Source organism: Perca fluviatilis, chromosome 21 (assembly GCF_010015445.1).
Source record: "Perca fluviatilis chromosome 21, GENO_Pfluv_1.0, whole genome shotgun sequence".
NCBI classification, from domain to species: domain Eukaryota; kingdom Metazoa; phylum Chordata; class Actinopteri; order Perciformes; family Percidae; genus Perca; species Perca fluviatilis.
Window position 1 is genome coordinate 32330969 of NC_053132.1, and position 17210 is coordinate 32348178.

The window sequence follows — 17210 nt, forward strand, 5'->3', positions numbered from 1 at the left end:
TTAAATTCAGTTAATATCTCGTCATGGTCACAAGCTCTCTATTTTCTGAGTGCACTGAAAACAAATCCAGTGTTCCTATACAGCCCTGGCTGTGTAAATATAAAACAAACAGAAAGGTGCGCAAGAGCCACAAAACATAATTCCAGCCAATCAGCAACAAGTGTCGCGAGCAAGCAAGTGATGGGGGCGGGGGGGGAGTGGGGAGGCAGAGTCATCAACAAGAAGAGTTGGCAGCGAAGCAGCAAAAGAGGAAAAGGACTATAGAATACAAATTTTAAAATAAGTTGTATGACCGGGAAAGGAGGAAGAGCCTTGATAATTCCTGACGTTATTTCCTGAGTTGAATCTTTTGCTTTGAATATCTGTGATGAGGGCAATTCTTTAACATGCTTCTTTACTGATAGTTCTCTCAGCTGATCATACCGGGCAGTAGTAGAAGAAGTGGTGCCCAGTCAGGTTCAAGAGAGGTTTAGCCGGATTCACTAGCATTCATGTCTGGAGCTGCAGAGTGTGCAGAAATGAGGGTGAGGAAACGAGGCACAATAGAAAGGAGGTGCTCCTCTATTTTTAATTATAATACATTGACAGGTATGTATATTTTCCGACATGACTAGGTTTACAAAACTTTGTAGCCTGTCGTTATAATGCTGGAAAAAAAAGTACCATGTTTCAACTGACAACACGATACTCAACTTGGGGGCTCCTCAACTCATGATTTGTTATTGATTAGGAGGCAGCCCAATGAAACCCTCTGATGAGATAATCAAACTGTATAGTAGGGAGCAGTCCTATTTAGTTTGATCATCTCAGCAGAGAATGCACCATTTCACTATCTGCCTAGTGAAAAGGTCAATTTGATTGAATGATGTCAACACTGTATCAAATTACTCTGTGTTGTAAAAGGATCAACCATGGTGTCGGAATCCTAGAGAATTATCACATCACACTGCTCCATAGAGCTGTGTGCCTTTTTAGCTTTTGTTTTGGTTGTAAGGACCATTTACTATACATTTGAGACTCAGCTGCTCTTGTCAACCCCTGTCGACAACAGTTTCCTGCACAAATCCCCAGATTAACCCACTACCTGCTTAGTACCAAATGTCAGACAGACATAAACAGCTCTGTTTCACCACTTCAGTTGACCATTACTAAATTTCTTTAGCCATAGACAGAAAAGTTAGGATGAGAAGGAGACAGGTGTACAGGTTGTTGCACGTCAACCCACATAACTAACAAAAAGACATATTTATTTGATCATCATTAAATAAACTTAACTGCTTACAGACACTGTTATCACAGCTTCCATGTGCACTGAAAATGATGTCTACGGGATACAGATAGGTCATTCACTATTGCTTGGTAAGGGCTTTCATGAGCATGACTTCAGACTGAATAGGGTGAAACAAAATGCAATTCAGTCTGAAAATCTGATTAGTGTAGTCTAAAGCAGAGCTAAAACGATTGTGAATATTTCATTCCTCAGGTCGAGACAAACACAACAAATGAATGATAATGTATTGCTCTGTGTCTGCGGGTGTGAAAGTAGACAATTGTTATGGATAACATCTTTGCCTGCTTTAACATGAACACGGTATAAAGATGTGTTTGTAAGTATTGCAACAGAATTCAGAAGGATCAAACCCTCCCATCTGTTCAAAGTCAAAAATACTTGTTAGTATTCCTCCATATGTATATAGAGCAAATGTGGGATTATTGCTTAGTATGTGCAGGACATGATGAGACATCAAACAGTGAAAAACGTGTGGGAATAATGTAGTTTTCTCCTTTAAAAGCATTCAGCAGTAATGGGATACCTCCTGCCTCTGGCAATGTGCCAACAATCAATGGGCTTTAACACACTGCTGCCTATTTTGCAATGGCTGTCATAGCTCTTGCCTCACACTCTGCTATACATCACTTCCTCCAGCATTCAGATTCAGTAATACATCACACTCTTCCTCTCACCTTCTGGGTTTCATAATGTATCACTTCCTGGTAGCAATTTTGTTGCAGTTTAACCTCCTTTGGGCTGAACAGCTCTGAGTCCCATTAAATCAGTCTGAAACTCAGCTCCAGTTATTGGCTCACTTTGAATGGAGCCAGTTCTCTAAGGGGGTGGACTGGTTGTATCATTTACCTAATAAATCCAATCTGAAATGTGTTGCTTAAACTGGAATTGCTGAACATCAGTGCTTTTAATGTACCATATGTAGGAAATGACTAATTGAAACAATAAAGGTAGGGAAATTAGATAGTACTAAAACTAGTGCCACCCCAAAGGATCTGAGTTGCAGACAAAAAGAGTAACTACTCTAAAACTATTTCCCCACTTTGTCAACATTGACTATAGTTGTCTTTTTTCCACTACAGACATATCAATGCAAATACATTTAAGTCAACACAGAGTAACAAAATGTTCTTTTCCAAAATAAGTACATTACATTAATAAATGACAATGTGTACACTCTGTAAATGGTAAAGCAACTTAAGAGTGATTCTTGCATTTCAGGGTCACTTTGCCACCTGGAAGTGTTTTTTTTTTAGTTTTCCATGAAGAGGGTGAAGAAGGTTATTTAGTCATTTCATTTGTTGCTGATTTTTTTGGTCTGTTTTGCGGGGAAGGAAAGGGGGCGTGTCTCTCTCTTTTCTAGTAGGGAGTGAAGCGACTGCACCCTCCTCTGTAAAGGCTAGCCTGCAACATCAAAGATGAAAAAGCTCTGATCAGTATTCATTGTAGAACTTTTGTAATATAAAATTAACTTCTCTCTTTCCTCCAAAGAATCATTCTTCCCATTTTCCACTTGTCTCTTGTTTAATTGAGAGGGATTTTGTGCACTAGGTAGTTTGGAAATTTCTGAAGTGAAAGAAAGTGATTGTTGCATGTACGTGAATTTATAAGTTAGATAGTTTTTCTTTTTGAAACTTGTTAACATTAAACCAAGCAGTGAATAAATCTCTTTAGCCTATCATACGACATGACTATTACACTGAATGACTAACAGGTACTGTCATCTGTATAGCCAGGAAATCTCAGTTTGTGCAAAAAGGGGCAGAAGGCAGCTCAGATGAGCGAGCATGAGGCAACCATCATAGCTATTCTGGCATCTGATGAGACACCTAAAGCAAAAATATTCAAAACACACATCTCTTTAAGTAAATATTTTTTTTAAAAGGAACAATGATTCTTAAAACTGCCAGTGTCAGACAAATTACAAGCTAAATTAGCTTTGTAGACCGCAGCTGCTTGCGGAAAAAAAAAATACTGAAAAAAACAGTACTCTTCGACACACATTAGTGGTTATTGCAAGGCATTTCTGCAAACGTTTCAGCTTTTGGCCACTGTGATACCACTGTTTGGAGGAAACCTTCACAACCCCAAAACTGCTGCTTGGTATTAAGTATGCCACACATTTTCCATATAACAAGCTCTCCAGTGAATTCAAAACCTATAAATAATAACAAACACAATTGATTTTAACATTAAAATATTTAAACAAAACTGGCCTACTATGTATACAGTAGATCAACAAGATAATAAAATAAAAGCAAAGTAATTTTATTTTTATTCCTGATAAAAACAAGATGGTTTCCTAATTCTAATTCCTTCTGTGCAGTTGAATAGAGACAAACATTGTATTTGTATCACTCTCCATGTTCAAGGTACCAAGGATCTATTTGGATCAGTCTTAATGGCAGACAAGAACGTCAATATTGGACTATTCTTCAAACCTCAGATTACGGTCAATGACAAAAAAAATTCTCACTTCATGGCAACTAGTATGGTTAAATGAGTACCACACTGATATAGCATTGCATTCGTATAACATTGTCAGAATTATGATAGGACAGTAAGAAACAAAACAAAAAAATGCTGGAGATCGATGCAGAGATATTGCAAAGAAGCTCCACTGGTCTGCTTTGCTCCCAGGCATTCAGCCTTGGGTTTTCCTGCTCCGGCCCTGAATAGGGTTGGGTATCGTTTGGGTTTTTACCAATACCGGTGCTAAAATGATACTTTTAAAACAGTGCCTAAACAGTGCCTGAACCGATACTTTAAGAAAAATAACAGTGACATTAAAGAACAGCTTGTCAATACGACCCATGTTGTCAAATTTAAATGGTAACAATATCTTATTTCAACAGCAAATTGCTGTTAAATGACAAAAAGAACCACTAGATGGCAAAAGGTTATTTTACAATAACTTTAAATGCACCACATGGCTTACGAGTCATAAGTGTACGCACCATTAAGTCCCATCTGTGTTGTTTCTCCGGCATGGTGTCTCAAAGTGCATCTAGTCTACTCTGTGTCTTTAGCTGCAGACTGTGTTGGAATCCTTCCCTTATTCATTTTCAGCTTAAACTATAATGGATCGACCACCAGTTGTGGGCTTAGTGCTACTGCTTCAAGTGTGTTTTATTTAACATCTTATTTTCCATTAATGATGGCATTCTATCCCTGTTTTTATGTTAATTTTGTCTGTTTATGTCATGCAATTTCCCTTAATATAAAGCACTTTGTGCTGCGTTTTTTGTATAAAAGGTGCTATACAAATATGTATTGTTTGTATTATTATTATTATTATTATTATTTTTATTATTATTATTATTATTATTACTTGTTTTTACAAATCGGCTCACCGAGGCGGAGTAAAGCACATCTCCAGTCTGATACAAAGGTAACGTGATCTGTGATACTGTAACCTAACACCGAGCATGCAAAGAGGAATGAATGTGTTGTACACTCTGAAGAGCCAGGTCCGCACCCTATATGGCTTTGGAAGTTAAACCTGATCCTGAATCACAAATAAAAGGCTCTTTAAAGAGCCACACACTTAAGTTCTGAGTAACAGATGGTTCTCTTGACACGACTTAAGTTATTTGCATGTACTGTGGAGGTGAATTGAGTTACCACCGGAGTACGTTGAGTCTCAAATACCACTTGAGCATTAATACTTGAAAATATCCCTTTTAAAGTACATTAAGAACAGATTAAAAAGTGTGATTGTCAACCTATTTTATTAAGAAACTATCTGCTAAAAAGCTGAAACGTTTCATTCAATTTATTCATCTTCTTTAGTGGTCAGCAATGGGAGTTTTACCGGTTGTACATTACTGCCACCTAACCATGGATTTTCTTGCACCAAATGCATAACTGCAATGCATTGTGGGTAATATCCACCTCGAAGGTGACCATTGTTGGTTCTGAAGTTCATCACCTTTTTTTCAGACAGATGGAACGACACCTACGATGGCGGCGGGGATTCCCCCGAGGGCAAGTGCTGAGGAGAAGTGAATGAGGACATGTTGAACCACTAATGAAACACATTTCCCTCCTTTCACTATCACCTGGCTACAAGACCCATCTACACACCTGCTTCTACTTCACTCATCTGCTCTGACTGACCTCCCTCTCCCACCTCCTCACTTGCATCACCCAATCACCCACCGGCTTACCCTTCCATCTTAGATCCTGCTGTACCTTTCTTTGTTCTCTGTCAGTTTGTCATGTTTCATTGCAGTTACCTCTCTGCTTGTTACCTGCCTTCTACCTGTTACCTGCCTACCGTACCTTCTGCTATTGTATGCTTTTCAAAACAATCCACTGAATTCATCCTGCTGCCTTCTCATCTATCTGCATTTAGGTCCAATCCCTGTCCTGCACCGTGACAATCATCTTATTAGGTTTTGTTTGAGGCTACAGTTCAGAATGTCAGGCATGAGTTTAGAATTGAGTGTTGTATTAAGTAGAGTAATTTGAAGACAAAAGAGAAGACAGTGTAGAGTAATAAGGAGGAAAACAGAGGCCACTGTTTTAATTAAGTAAATGAAGAGGAAAACATGTCGTAATTAATGAAGGCTTTTAGCTAGCAGCTGCACTAGAGAAAGGGGGATGTTGGTAGGGCTTTTGATTTTCATCATCACACGCATGTCAGCACTCAGCATCAACCCTCATCTCATCTTTCCAAGATGCTACACCAGGCAGCAGCTCTGACTGCAGCCAGTTTATTACCAAGAACTTTAATTCTCCCTCTCCTTCTTCTACTTTTTGTGGCCTATCTTTCTCTCCTACTTTAATCTCCCACGGCACATCGAAGCATTTGCTAGATGGTCATTAATCTTTGGAGGAAGTCCCTACCCACACCCGCGAAAGAAAACAAATTGTACTTTCAGTTTCTCTCCCAACCCCATTAGGGTGCTCCATTTCTTTCTTTGGAAAGATTTTTTTCATCTTTGATGTTAGCTGCAAAGCTAGCTAAAAACAAACATTAACCATTCAACTATCTCCCCTTGCAAAATGTAAAGGCACTTTATTGTGGGGAGTAATTTTCAGTCTCGATTGGATTTCAAGCAAGTAGCTTTCGCCCAATAAAATTGAATTGGGAGTTTAAGAATAAGGCAATGCGCCTTTTTCATTTACTGAAGTGGCAAAGATTAAACAATGGGTCTCTAAGAGGGAAACACAACTTATAGGAACACAACTAAGTCAACGATTAAAATAGACCCTTATGTTGAACACATTCCTGTATTATTAATAAAGCATGTCAGGAAATTATTTGATTTGAGTTATGCATTTTCTTCAAAGTTCAGTTTAGTAGTTCATATAAATAGCAATCTTCTAGTGCAAAATGGGTCTCCTGTAAAGTTAAACACGTGTCCAGGTGTCATACAATGTGTTATTATATACAACAGTGTGAGGATGCTGCACCAGCCCTAGTTCATCACGATACCACATGCATCCTGACACAATATTCAGAGAGTCAGAAGCTAAGAAACAGGGAACAGACTTACCATAGTGCCCACACTGTATGTGGCTGCAGGACCAATCGTATGGTGATATGGGTCTGCTGTTGCATAGACTCTGCCATAACTATAGAGGAGAAAACAGGCAGAAACAGTGTTTAGTATGACAATATTACTTATAAATAATAATAATAATAATAATAATTATTATTATTATTATTATTATTATTATTATTAATATAGTAGAAAACTTAACTCCCATAGTAGCTTCTCCAAGATGTTCAACAGACAAATGTAGCTAAACACAATCCACCATGAATATATTGATCTGCATTATCAAGCATGTTAGTATCTCTCCACCAGGGAATTGCGCAGAACGTTTGACTAAGATTTAGATAATTGTTAACTCATATTTGTACAAGAGTTAGAAACTAAAAATGGGTCTAGCTGCAGACCTTCACTGTGGAGTCACTTCCGGTGCAGGCTCCATTGTCAAACACCTCCACTGTCAAGATGGTCAGGACAGGAAATTACATTTATTTTAACCTCCCCCTATATAGACTCCCCTAAGGAGTGCATGCATATATATATATAGATATATATATATATATATATATATATATATATATATATATATATATATATATTAGTGCTGTCAGTTAAATGCGTTATTAACGGTGTTAACGCAAACCCATTTTAATGGCGTCAATTTTTTTATCGCGAGATTAACGTTCTTTTTGGCCCAGCAAACTTTGTAGTTTTTTCACATGCTGTTGCAACAACTAGTAACGTTAGAAAAACTACAACACCACACCGGATCTAGCTAGACCGGAAACACAATAACATGCACGCTGCACACACTTGTTGGCACTTGCTTGCGAGCCGGCCAAAGAGTAGTACCTACCTGCAAACTAGTCCGAGACCTGGTGCCTTAACGACCGTTATCTACCGGACCAAATAGCAACGCGGATTTCGGTGCCTTATTTAGGTGCCACTTAGATGCCTGCGCTTCTTTCTGATGCTCCGAAAACTGACGTTAGAGGAAACTGAAATATTGCCGCACAGGAGGCCAGTCAATATTACACTTAGCAGCATGTAACTTAAAATGTTTACAGCTTAAAGGGAATAAACACTAGATTGTAGCTGCCGTTGTCTGAAAAACACAGTCATGATATCATGTTGCTTGCCTCGCCAGCCTCGTGGTGCATTCACTGTAATTATAAAATACCCTTTTCCCATCCAGTGGTTGTTTTCACCGTTTTGTGCTCCTTTTTTTTTAGATCAACTTTTTATTGTTTTATATTTTTGAACATACAGAACAGACAAATACAATTGAACAAGGTTTTCCTTTTATATATATATATATATATATATATCTTTTGGTTCAGGCACCGTTTTAAAAGTATCGTATCATGTTGATAAGAGCATTAAAATGAGTAAAAAGAAAAGAAATCAAGGGACATTTAAAAAAGTGCGATTGATTGCGGTTGACTATGACATTAATGAGATTAATCGCGATTAAATATTTTAATCGTTTGACAGCACTAATATATATATAAAACGCAGATTACTGAATGTTACATATATGGGCTTCTTTTCGTTTCTGAAGTTGCAATTTATGCTGCATTCATGGGCTATCAGAATTATGGTAAATACGAGTTGCCGATTGGAGGTTGCACATAAACACCCCCTCAACTCATAATTTCAAGTGGGAAATTCTGAAACTAGTTTAGCTCCAAGAAGCAGGTGAGAATAATCCTTGAGTCTACCTTTTTCCGTTTCGCACCGACAACAAAGCACTTGAACATAACATACTAGTAAAGTGGGAAGTAGTATCTTCCGACTAGCACGTGAAAGCAGCATAGCTTTATTTCTGTGGATAACATAAACTGTTTAAAGGTGCCCTGCCACACAAAAACGTTTTTTACTTGCATTTTTTGAAATACAGTCCATATGTGTTTGTGTTATGTGGTGATTGTGAAAATGAACTGCTACCTGCTCTGTCAGGACCCTGACTAAGGACTTATATTTCCCTCTTTTATGAGACATGTTTAATTCACTTTGATTATAACATGAGGAAGACAGAGCTAAGTTACTGTTTTTTTATTTGTTTGTATTTTATTGTGTATAGTATTACCACACCCATGAAGGTGCAAATATATGGTGATTAAAAATAGAAATAGAAAATAAAAAACACGAGCGAAGCTCAAATTATATATGTATAGCCTATATCGGAGTGGGAAAATTTACAGTAACAACATAATAATTTGAAGAAAATACACATGACCTCAACAAGCAAATTTAATATTTTTCTGAGAATGTTGCTACACAGAGTTTCTTGTATTTTGACAAAAATATATTGTGTCTGAATAAGCTGTTTCATGCTTCTTGCATTCAGCATGGAGCAGACGCCGATATGACGACTGTGCGCAGAGGGTCTGATCGCGGATGCATAGACCTCCTTGCAACGATTGGCTACAGGAGAGAAGAAGTCCTTTATTTGAGCTGCTCTGACCATAATCAAATCAGACGGTTCGCGGGGACAATGCATGACGTCCACAGCGCCCCGACCGCGCTGAACGCAAGAAGCATTAGACCGCTTTATGATGTGTTAAAAATAGGCCTAGAATAGCCTACACATTGCGTATAGTGTAGACAGGATCTGCAAAATAAATACTACATTGACGGAATTAGTTGTTCGCAATTTACAATGTTGATAAGTTAGTCTATTTGAATTTAAATCAACGACCAAACCACATGTAAGAGTTTATACAATTTTATTTTGTATTTTCCTGACAGTGGAGCCTGCACCAGAACAGACTCCACAGTGGAGGGCTGCAATCAGACACTCTGATTTGACAACTATAGGTTACTAATTAAAAAAGAAATTTGCCACTTTGTATGTGGATATTCAATCATGGTTGATTGTAAATCTAGTCAATTAAAGCATTAAATTCCTCAGTGCGTGCTCTTCCTCAGTGCGTGCCCTATTGATCGAAATATCTGCAGTCCACAGCTGCGAAATCTGTTCCTGCATGTACCTGCACAGTGACTTAGTTGGAGGCAAGGAAGAACTACAGTTTATTCAGTCTAGGTTTTGCCTCTGGGTAGCCAGAAGGCATGCTCTAGATGCTGCTCAAAAGCAGAACTCTTTTGTTCTCTTTGTTTGTATTGCTGTTGGGAGAAGTTAAACTTCTGCCTGAAAGCCTTTTCTGCCAGAAATCTTGTTAGGTTATAGCTATGTTTCCAACAGCAAAACTGACATCCCAAAATATGTGTGTAGAGGATATTATTGTTGAGGATACATTTTACAGTGTTTTGGCTGACTTGGATATTCAGCCGTATTTGGCCAAAGAAAAGCAGCTAAGAGAGAGGTACAGAGGCCAAGTATGCTGCTTCAGCGCGGAGGATATGGCCAGTGGGGACCCTCCAGAAACATAGCCCTCTGATGCCAACAGAAACGGAATCATTTGGCTGCAATGAATGTCAGGGTGGGCAGTTTTTGTTAGATGCTGTCTCCAATACCAACTCAGAGAGAGCCCATGTGTACCTTACTATGCATGAGATAAACTGGAAAAGACAACTAAAACAAGCAGGACCGAGAGGGCAGATAATGAGTGGTTTTTGTCATCTAACAAAATTATAAGCTTTTGTTGAATAGCCGATTAGCAAAATGCTGAGTGAATTTAGGTTGGGCTTTTATTGTGAAAGGACAAACGGAAGTAGTGAAGCTGTAATGTGCTGCCGTTGAAAATGTGAAAAATAATAGAGTTGTTGCTTTCTTGGTTCACGCTGGTTTGGACTGCGGAGCCTCTGTGTTTTTATTTTATTACCTGCATAAGTAGAGGCACAACTCAGCTACACTAGGTTTTGGCTGGGTGTCAGTAGCTTGTGCGCAATGCATCCTGGTACATGTAGCCACTGCTGGCACAGCTCAGTGAGTAGGAAGCTTTCTCAGTCAATACTGCATGCACTGAGGAATTTATTGCTTCAATTGACTACATTTACAATCAACACTGATTAGAAAATGCACATTAAAAGGTGGCAAAGTTTCCCTTTAAGCAACCCATGGTCCAGTCTCTTGGTCCATTTGGCTACAACATCAAGGTAGGGCCGGAATAACTTTCTATAGACCCTGAGGGCAGATTTCAGCTGTGGGCTCTTATTGACTCCCCATTTTTCCCACTATCTTTAAATTGTGTGCGTATCTTGTTACGTTTAAGTACCCTTTAAGAATCTGCGCTAGGGTGGAGGTGGGTCAGGATGGGCGATTGTTATTTACATACTGACATATTGCCCAGAACCCCAGAAACCATTCAGTGTTTCTATGCACAATAAGTCAGTCCCTCCAGGATTTCGCAGCCTTTTTTTGGCCCAAAATGACGGGATGCGATAAAAGTTGTGATGTCTTTTGTATTTTTGTTACAGTGAAGTTGCGAGAGACAGTGAAAATTCTTTTTTTGGGGGTATACTTCTTTAAAAAATAAAAAGGAAACTTGTTTCGAGGAGAATAAAATTACTCTGGGCTGAGTTTTCCTAGTAACCAAAAAGGCTCAGGATCCTGCAAATGTTGGTATAATATGAAAATGGCTGGTGGATTTAAGACAAAAAATATTAATTTATTGAATGAATCAAATTTGAACATATGTGTCAGTGGCTTGTTGATCTTTACATTGTTAGTTAATTTCCTATCTTGGCCTGCCTGGGACACACATTCATACGATTTGATAAAGTACTTATTGGACTTTAACTTATCATTGCACTTACAATAACGAGCACAGCTGTTCTCAATTTAGGTCATTGTGTACATCTCATCTCCTGTTTTTCCTGTATCTACCGTGTGTGTGTGTGTGTGTGTGTGTGTGTGTGTGCACGCATCAGTTGCGGGGGGAACTGAGCAGCAGCCCCACCCACTGCAGAGAGCTGACAGGAAACAGCAGCAACTTTAAGTGACTTTAGAGGGAATAAACGTTACAGCGTACATTGATATTAAAATGTAAACAGCACGTGGGACTGCTGTGATTGGTTGAAGTCACGGGAAACTCCGGTTATTGTTCAAATTTATGGAAAAGTTGCAGTGATTGGTCAAAATTGCGAGTGGCACCAAATTCACGGTGATTGGTTGAATTTGACATCGCGAAATCCTCGAGGAACTGATAAGTACCTACCTTTGCTGTGTGTCAATTAGTCGGTAGTAATTTTACATGGAATATGCATTAAAGAAGGCTTAACGTCTAATATAATAATAAAGGTTATAGGTCCAAACATGTGTCAAGGATCATGCATCCATAAACTATTATATGTGGTAATCCAGTTCAAGGTATTGTTCTGGGTGGAATGATTCCATTCCAAACTAAATTAGTTTTAATGCTATTATTTAAACAAACTCATTGTTATTTTCTAAATACATTTTAGTTTCCTCTCTTCCCATGGTTATCCTGTATTTACCACCTGATAGGAACTCTAACAGGTTAGGACAGCTCAGTAGCTCTGCAGGAAGTTTTGTATATGAGGCAGTAGATTCTTGATCAGAATGACATTTTGACTTATTCCCCAAGCATAAAGTTATATGGATTCTTGGAAGCATTTCAGATCAAAGGGGATATTTTATCTGTTGGGAAATACTCAATTAATTGTTTCCCCCTTCCCCAACTCCAACCACCAGACATAAACCTTGTGCATGTTGGCTTTGATTGAATAGGTTTGATAATGGATAGGGAGTGCCAACCAACCACAACGAGTATGCATGAGACGCATTAGGTATTGGGTCGTCGATTTTAACTGGGGTCCGAAGGCGAGATCTATAATCATTTCCTCCTCTCACTCACGCTACCAACAGGCATATGGGATGAAAATGCAATCAAAGTCTCCCTATAAATGTACGTTGTAAAGGTGTGTGATTGCAATGATTTGTTTTACCTGTTTTAATTCATGAGAAAAAGGGGACAAGTGTTTTATCTTCTAGATGATGGGGAGAGATTGTGATAAAAGTATCAGCCAGAGAGGGAAAAAGATAAGAAAAGAAAAGAGCAGAGTGATAAGAGTAGTAGATGGTTGAAGGCAGGGAGAACTAAGATTAAAAACAAAGAGTAAAATGATTTCCTCCTTTAGGGTGGGGTAACAGAGACAGAAATAAAAGCAAATATAGGTTTGTAAAGAGTAAAAATATTTAGAAGAGGTTGAAGCAGGGGACACAGATCAGGAAGGTAAAAGAAAGAAGAACATAATTTTGGAGAGAGCTAGTACATTTCTCTGATGATGTCCCATACCCCTTTCAATGCCATCATCTTCACTGCCCTCTCTCCTCCTCCCCTCTACTACTGTTGCATCTTTAATTTTGATACAGAGACAGTTTCTTTCCCCAAGCAGTCACTCTGTTGAACACTCAGAAATAGCCCCCACCCTTACACTGAACAAAGTCAATCAACACTGTTCTGCTCATCTACCTCATGTCTATTTCAATCCTACAATTACAATATTGTTATTAATATATTACCATTGCACTGATCTGCCTTGCACTGTACTCATATTTAAATCCTAAAATCTCAGTATATTGACCAATATTCCTTCCCTTACTTTTGTATATTAAAACAGTTTCATTTACTAAACATTTCTCCACAATAAAAGTCCCGTTATTTTATAGCTTTTATAGGAAGCAGCCAGACAGCCAGAGTCTTCATCAGCAGTAACTTAACACGACTCCTATAAGCAAACATGAAACATGAAATAAAGCAGATATAATATAGAAACTAAACTTCAAACCACAGAGATTCAGTTAGAAGCGACAAACGTACTGAGAGCTAAACACATTGAAACTTTTAAAGACCTATTTCTTTCTTTTTGTGACAAACAGCTTTGTTTTGCCATGAGAGGAAAGTAGGCTTCTGGTCTTCTGTGCAATTATTATTATTACTAATGAATGAATAATTATTATTTTAATACTTACAAATACACAAACACACATACAAATACACAATATATACTATATATAAAATTCATATACATATACATATTACTATCTGTAAATGCAGTCTCAAGGTTAAGTAGAACTGCACCAGCTGTTTGTCTAATCAGTTGCCTTGTTTATATTGAGAGGAGAATGCTTTAATCATGCTTATTAGCTAATGACCAAATCACCTGTGTGTCTGACTGCTCTGCCATTGGGGGAAACTGAGGTTCAAAAATCTAAACTATAGGTGGCATCAGTGAAAAGACCACACCGTGAGCACCAGAAGGCCTTTGCGAATGTATTGATATATAATTTGTGTGGATAAAGTTAAACAATGACACAATCACTATTTTAATTGAATCCACAATCAAGCTTTTGGTCTAGACATTATGACATAAAATAACAGTATCACCAATGCAAAGGCTGACAGACTCTCTTGTTGCTCTAAGGCAGATAATTAAAAAACTAAAGTTCTATTGCCTAAATGAGCACATTGCTGTAAATAGACAAGAATAGAAAAGGATTTGAGTGGGTATGATTGTTCAAAAGATTTGTGCTTTGTCTCATAGTGGCACTTCACATTCACGCAACGGTCTCAGAGCATATGAGGCAAACCAGTTTTGAACTCCCAGTTGGAAGTATGAACATATGTCTGTGGAGGGAAAAGTCCGCTGTGCGTCGGGTGCAAAATAGGAATGATACATGCCTCGGTGTACAAAGTCAATTCCACTGGGTGCAAGATAGGGGCCAAAAGCTTAATATTTAAAAAAAAGTTGAATACACGCACACATGTCCTTAAAGAGTTGAACATATTGATATTTGAATGTTTTTTGTAGCTGAAAATATGCAGTATGCAGAAGTAGTAGGCAACCAAACATTGTACGAAAGAATTGGATAACAATACTGCTACTGCTAAATCAGCATACACACAGTTAAACCTTTCATGGTATAGATACAAAACAAGAAGAGTAGAATAGTACAATTGAAGGGGTGTGCCCCAGTAAGTTATGGAAAGCCAAGAGGACCATAAATGCCTCAGAAATGTAGTGTACCATCCAACAGTCACATTACAAAAATAATGCAAATTGTAAATTGCACCTCAGCGGGCTACAATTGGTGTGTCAGGAGTCAACAACCATAGCATCAGCAGGCAATAACTGTTGCCTTAGCAGGCGACAACTGTAGTCTCGGCAATTGTGCCTCAGCAAGCAACAATTGTAGCCTCGGCAGGCAATAACGACATCAGTTTTGTGTGTTCTATGAGTTCAAGTTCTATTTTCAGTCTTCTTTGTTGAACTAGAACTCAGATGATGTCTGTGTGTGCCTGGAGGGGGCTGCATGGCACTTGCTACAGCCATGACCCATCAAGGCCGTTGGGTCCAAGTTGGGCCGACAGTGAGCGACCGTTTGTGTGGTCTGTCTCGCACTGTCGCTACGCGTCAGCCTTCGTCTGCCTTTTTTTTGTTTCAGTGTCGGCGGCTGTCGGCCGAATTGCCAATTCATTCGATTGGCTGTTCAGCTTGAAAATGAGGAAAGGAAACAAACGACTGCGAGAGGCACACACAAGGCTCCTCATCAGTCCAGTTTCTTTCAGATGCAATCGTATCCCTAACCCAATGTCAAAAACATCTCATGTTTGCAATTTTTCACTGCCTTTGAATTTTAGTCAATACTGGGCTCATCTATAGCAAGTAGCATAACATGTTTTATATACACAGATTCAAGGTAGATTCCAGATTTCTTTACACAGACGCAGAAAACTAATGATGTTTAAATAAAGCTTCTTGAAGCATTCATTTTATTTGTTGTCCCAACTAGATGGCACTCTTGTTTTAAAGAAAAGGGCTCAACGAATGACAATTCAGTGTGCTTTCAACCCTTTGTTGAACGGAGAGCGTAATCTATTGGGCTCAGAAAATAAAGAAAATGCTTCACAAAGCTTAATTTGGACATCACTACAGAAAACACAGGAATAACTAATTTGATGTAGCATACATAGCCATAGGTCAGCCATAAATGGAACTCAAGTAACTATATGTATTTTCATTGTCCATATATATCACTATCCAATAAAGCAGAAATGCCAGAAAAAATATCTTAAAAAAGAAAGAAATGAATGCCCTTTTGTAAAAATATCCAAATATATATACAACTGAAACCCTAAAACTATAATGTCTCCAGGGGTGTGTGCGTGTTAAAGGGTTGTCAGTGGTATTTGAGAAATGATGGAAGAAGGTGAATTTGATGGTCAGTCCTGATTACCTTTTGCTTCCTGTTACCTGGTCTCAAGTGTAGACAGTGGTGTGTGTGTGTGTGTGTGTGTGTGTGTGTGTGTGTGTGTGTGTGTGTGTGCGTGTGTGTCCATGTGCGCGCATACTCTAGAGAGACAGAATAGAAGCAGTCTTTAAATCCCCAGCCCATCCACTCTATGTAAGGCCTCTCTTACCAGACAATAAATAAAACTCCTCCACCAACCCCAGCCTCTGCTCCATCGCACCTCACTGCCTAGGCTTCCTTTTAAATCAGGAGAGCTTAAAAGTAGAATGATAGAGGCACAGTATTAGAGATGAAATGGGGAGAGAGTGGAGAGGAATATACTACACATGAGCCACAGAGGGAGAACAAATGAAACAGTGAAAGTGAGAAAGAGGGAATGTGTGAGAGGAGAAAAAGAAAGGGAATGAACTAAGTCTTGTGGGGAGAGACGTGTCTCCTCACCTGCCTTGTCTTCTCTGCTGTACTCATAATCCTCCCGAGCACACCGCTCGCTCCTTGCCTCTGATAAATCTTACATTATCGGCGGCCTACAGGCTCCTGCTGTGGCTGTTTCTTATCGGGCCTGACATGCTCAATCTCCCTAAGATTAGCTCCCCAAGTACTTTGATACACACACACCTAGACAGCAGTAGCAGCGGGTGCACACACACACACACTCTCATACACACACACACACACACATTTTTCTATAAACACATATCACTTTTTATCTAGAGGAATGCCTGGCAGACTGCAGGCTCCCTGAATAGCTGAACAGGGAGGAGCGGAGCTGTTCTGGGCAGGGTGAGGGGTAGAGGAGGTACGGTACAAGGCCGCAGAGGTTCAGGGATCAGAGGTGAGGGGGTGACAGGGAGGTGCAAGGGTAATGGCAATTGAAAAATGGAGTGGATCAAACAGCTTTTTCCTGCCTCTAGGTCAAATTTAGAAGATTTGATCAAAACTTGTCAACAACTCGTCTACCAATCATATCACTGGAAAAATTCAGTCATCATTCCTACATGATGTTGTAAATTTACAAAAGTGACAAGTAATAAAGAGCAATAGATACTTATTTTTAGATCAGTCTAATCACTTGGCTTTCCAAAATAATCATATCAGAAAAAAAGTTAACCAACTATATGTCCATGCTGGGTTTAAAATACGACTCCCAAAAGGGTAAATTAACACAACCCGTTCTCATTCCGAACTCGTAAAATAAGTACGTTTGGTCAGGGTTAGGGTTAGGGTTAGGCACCCTTCG

General features: G+C 38.9%; 1 protein-coding gene across 2 annotated transcripts in view; it reads right to left on the reverse strand.

The window, feature by feature from the left end:
• Positions 1 to 17210, reverse strand: part of LOC120550790 (RNA binding protein fox-1 homolog 3-like) — a 1027376-nt gene that overhangs the window by 18645 nt on the left and 991521 nt on the right. The window contains exons 15-16 of one of the 2 annotated variants that reach the window (XM_039787628.1): positions 6793 to 6871; positions 539 to 2692 (exon numbers count right to left, since the gene is read on the reverse strand). In XM_039787628.1, coding sequence (XP_039643562.1) covers positions 2648 to 2692; positions 6793 to 6871 — 124 coding nt within the window. In that variant the 3' untranslated portion in view covers positions 539 to 2647. Of the gene's footprint in view, positions 1 to 538; positions 2693 to 6792; positions 6872 to 17210 lie in introns of those variants that run through there. The other variant, XM_039787629.1, reaches the window with a different exon arrangement.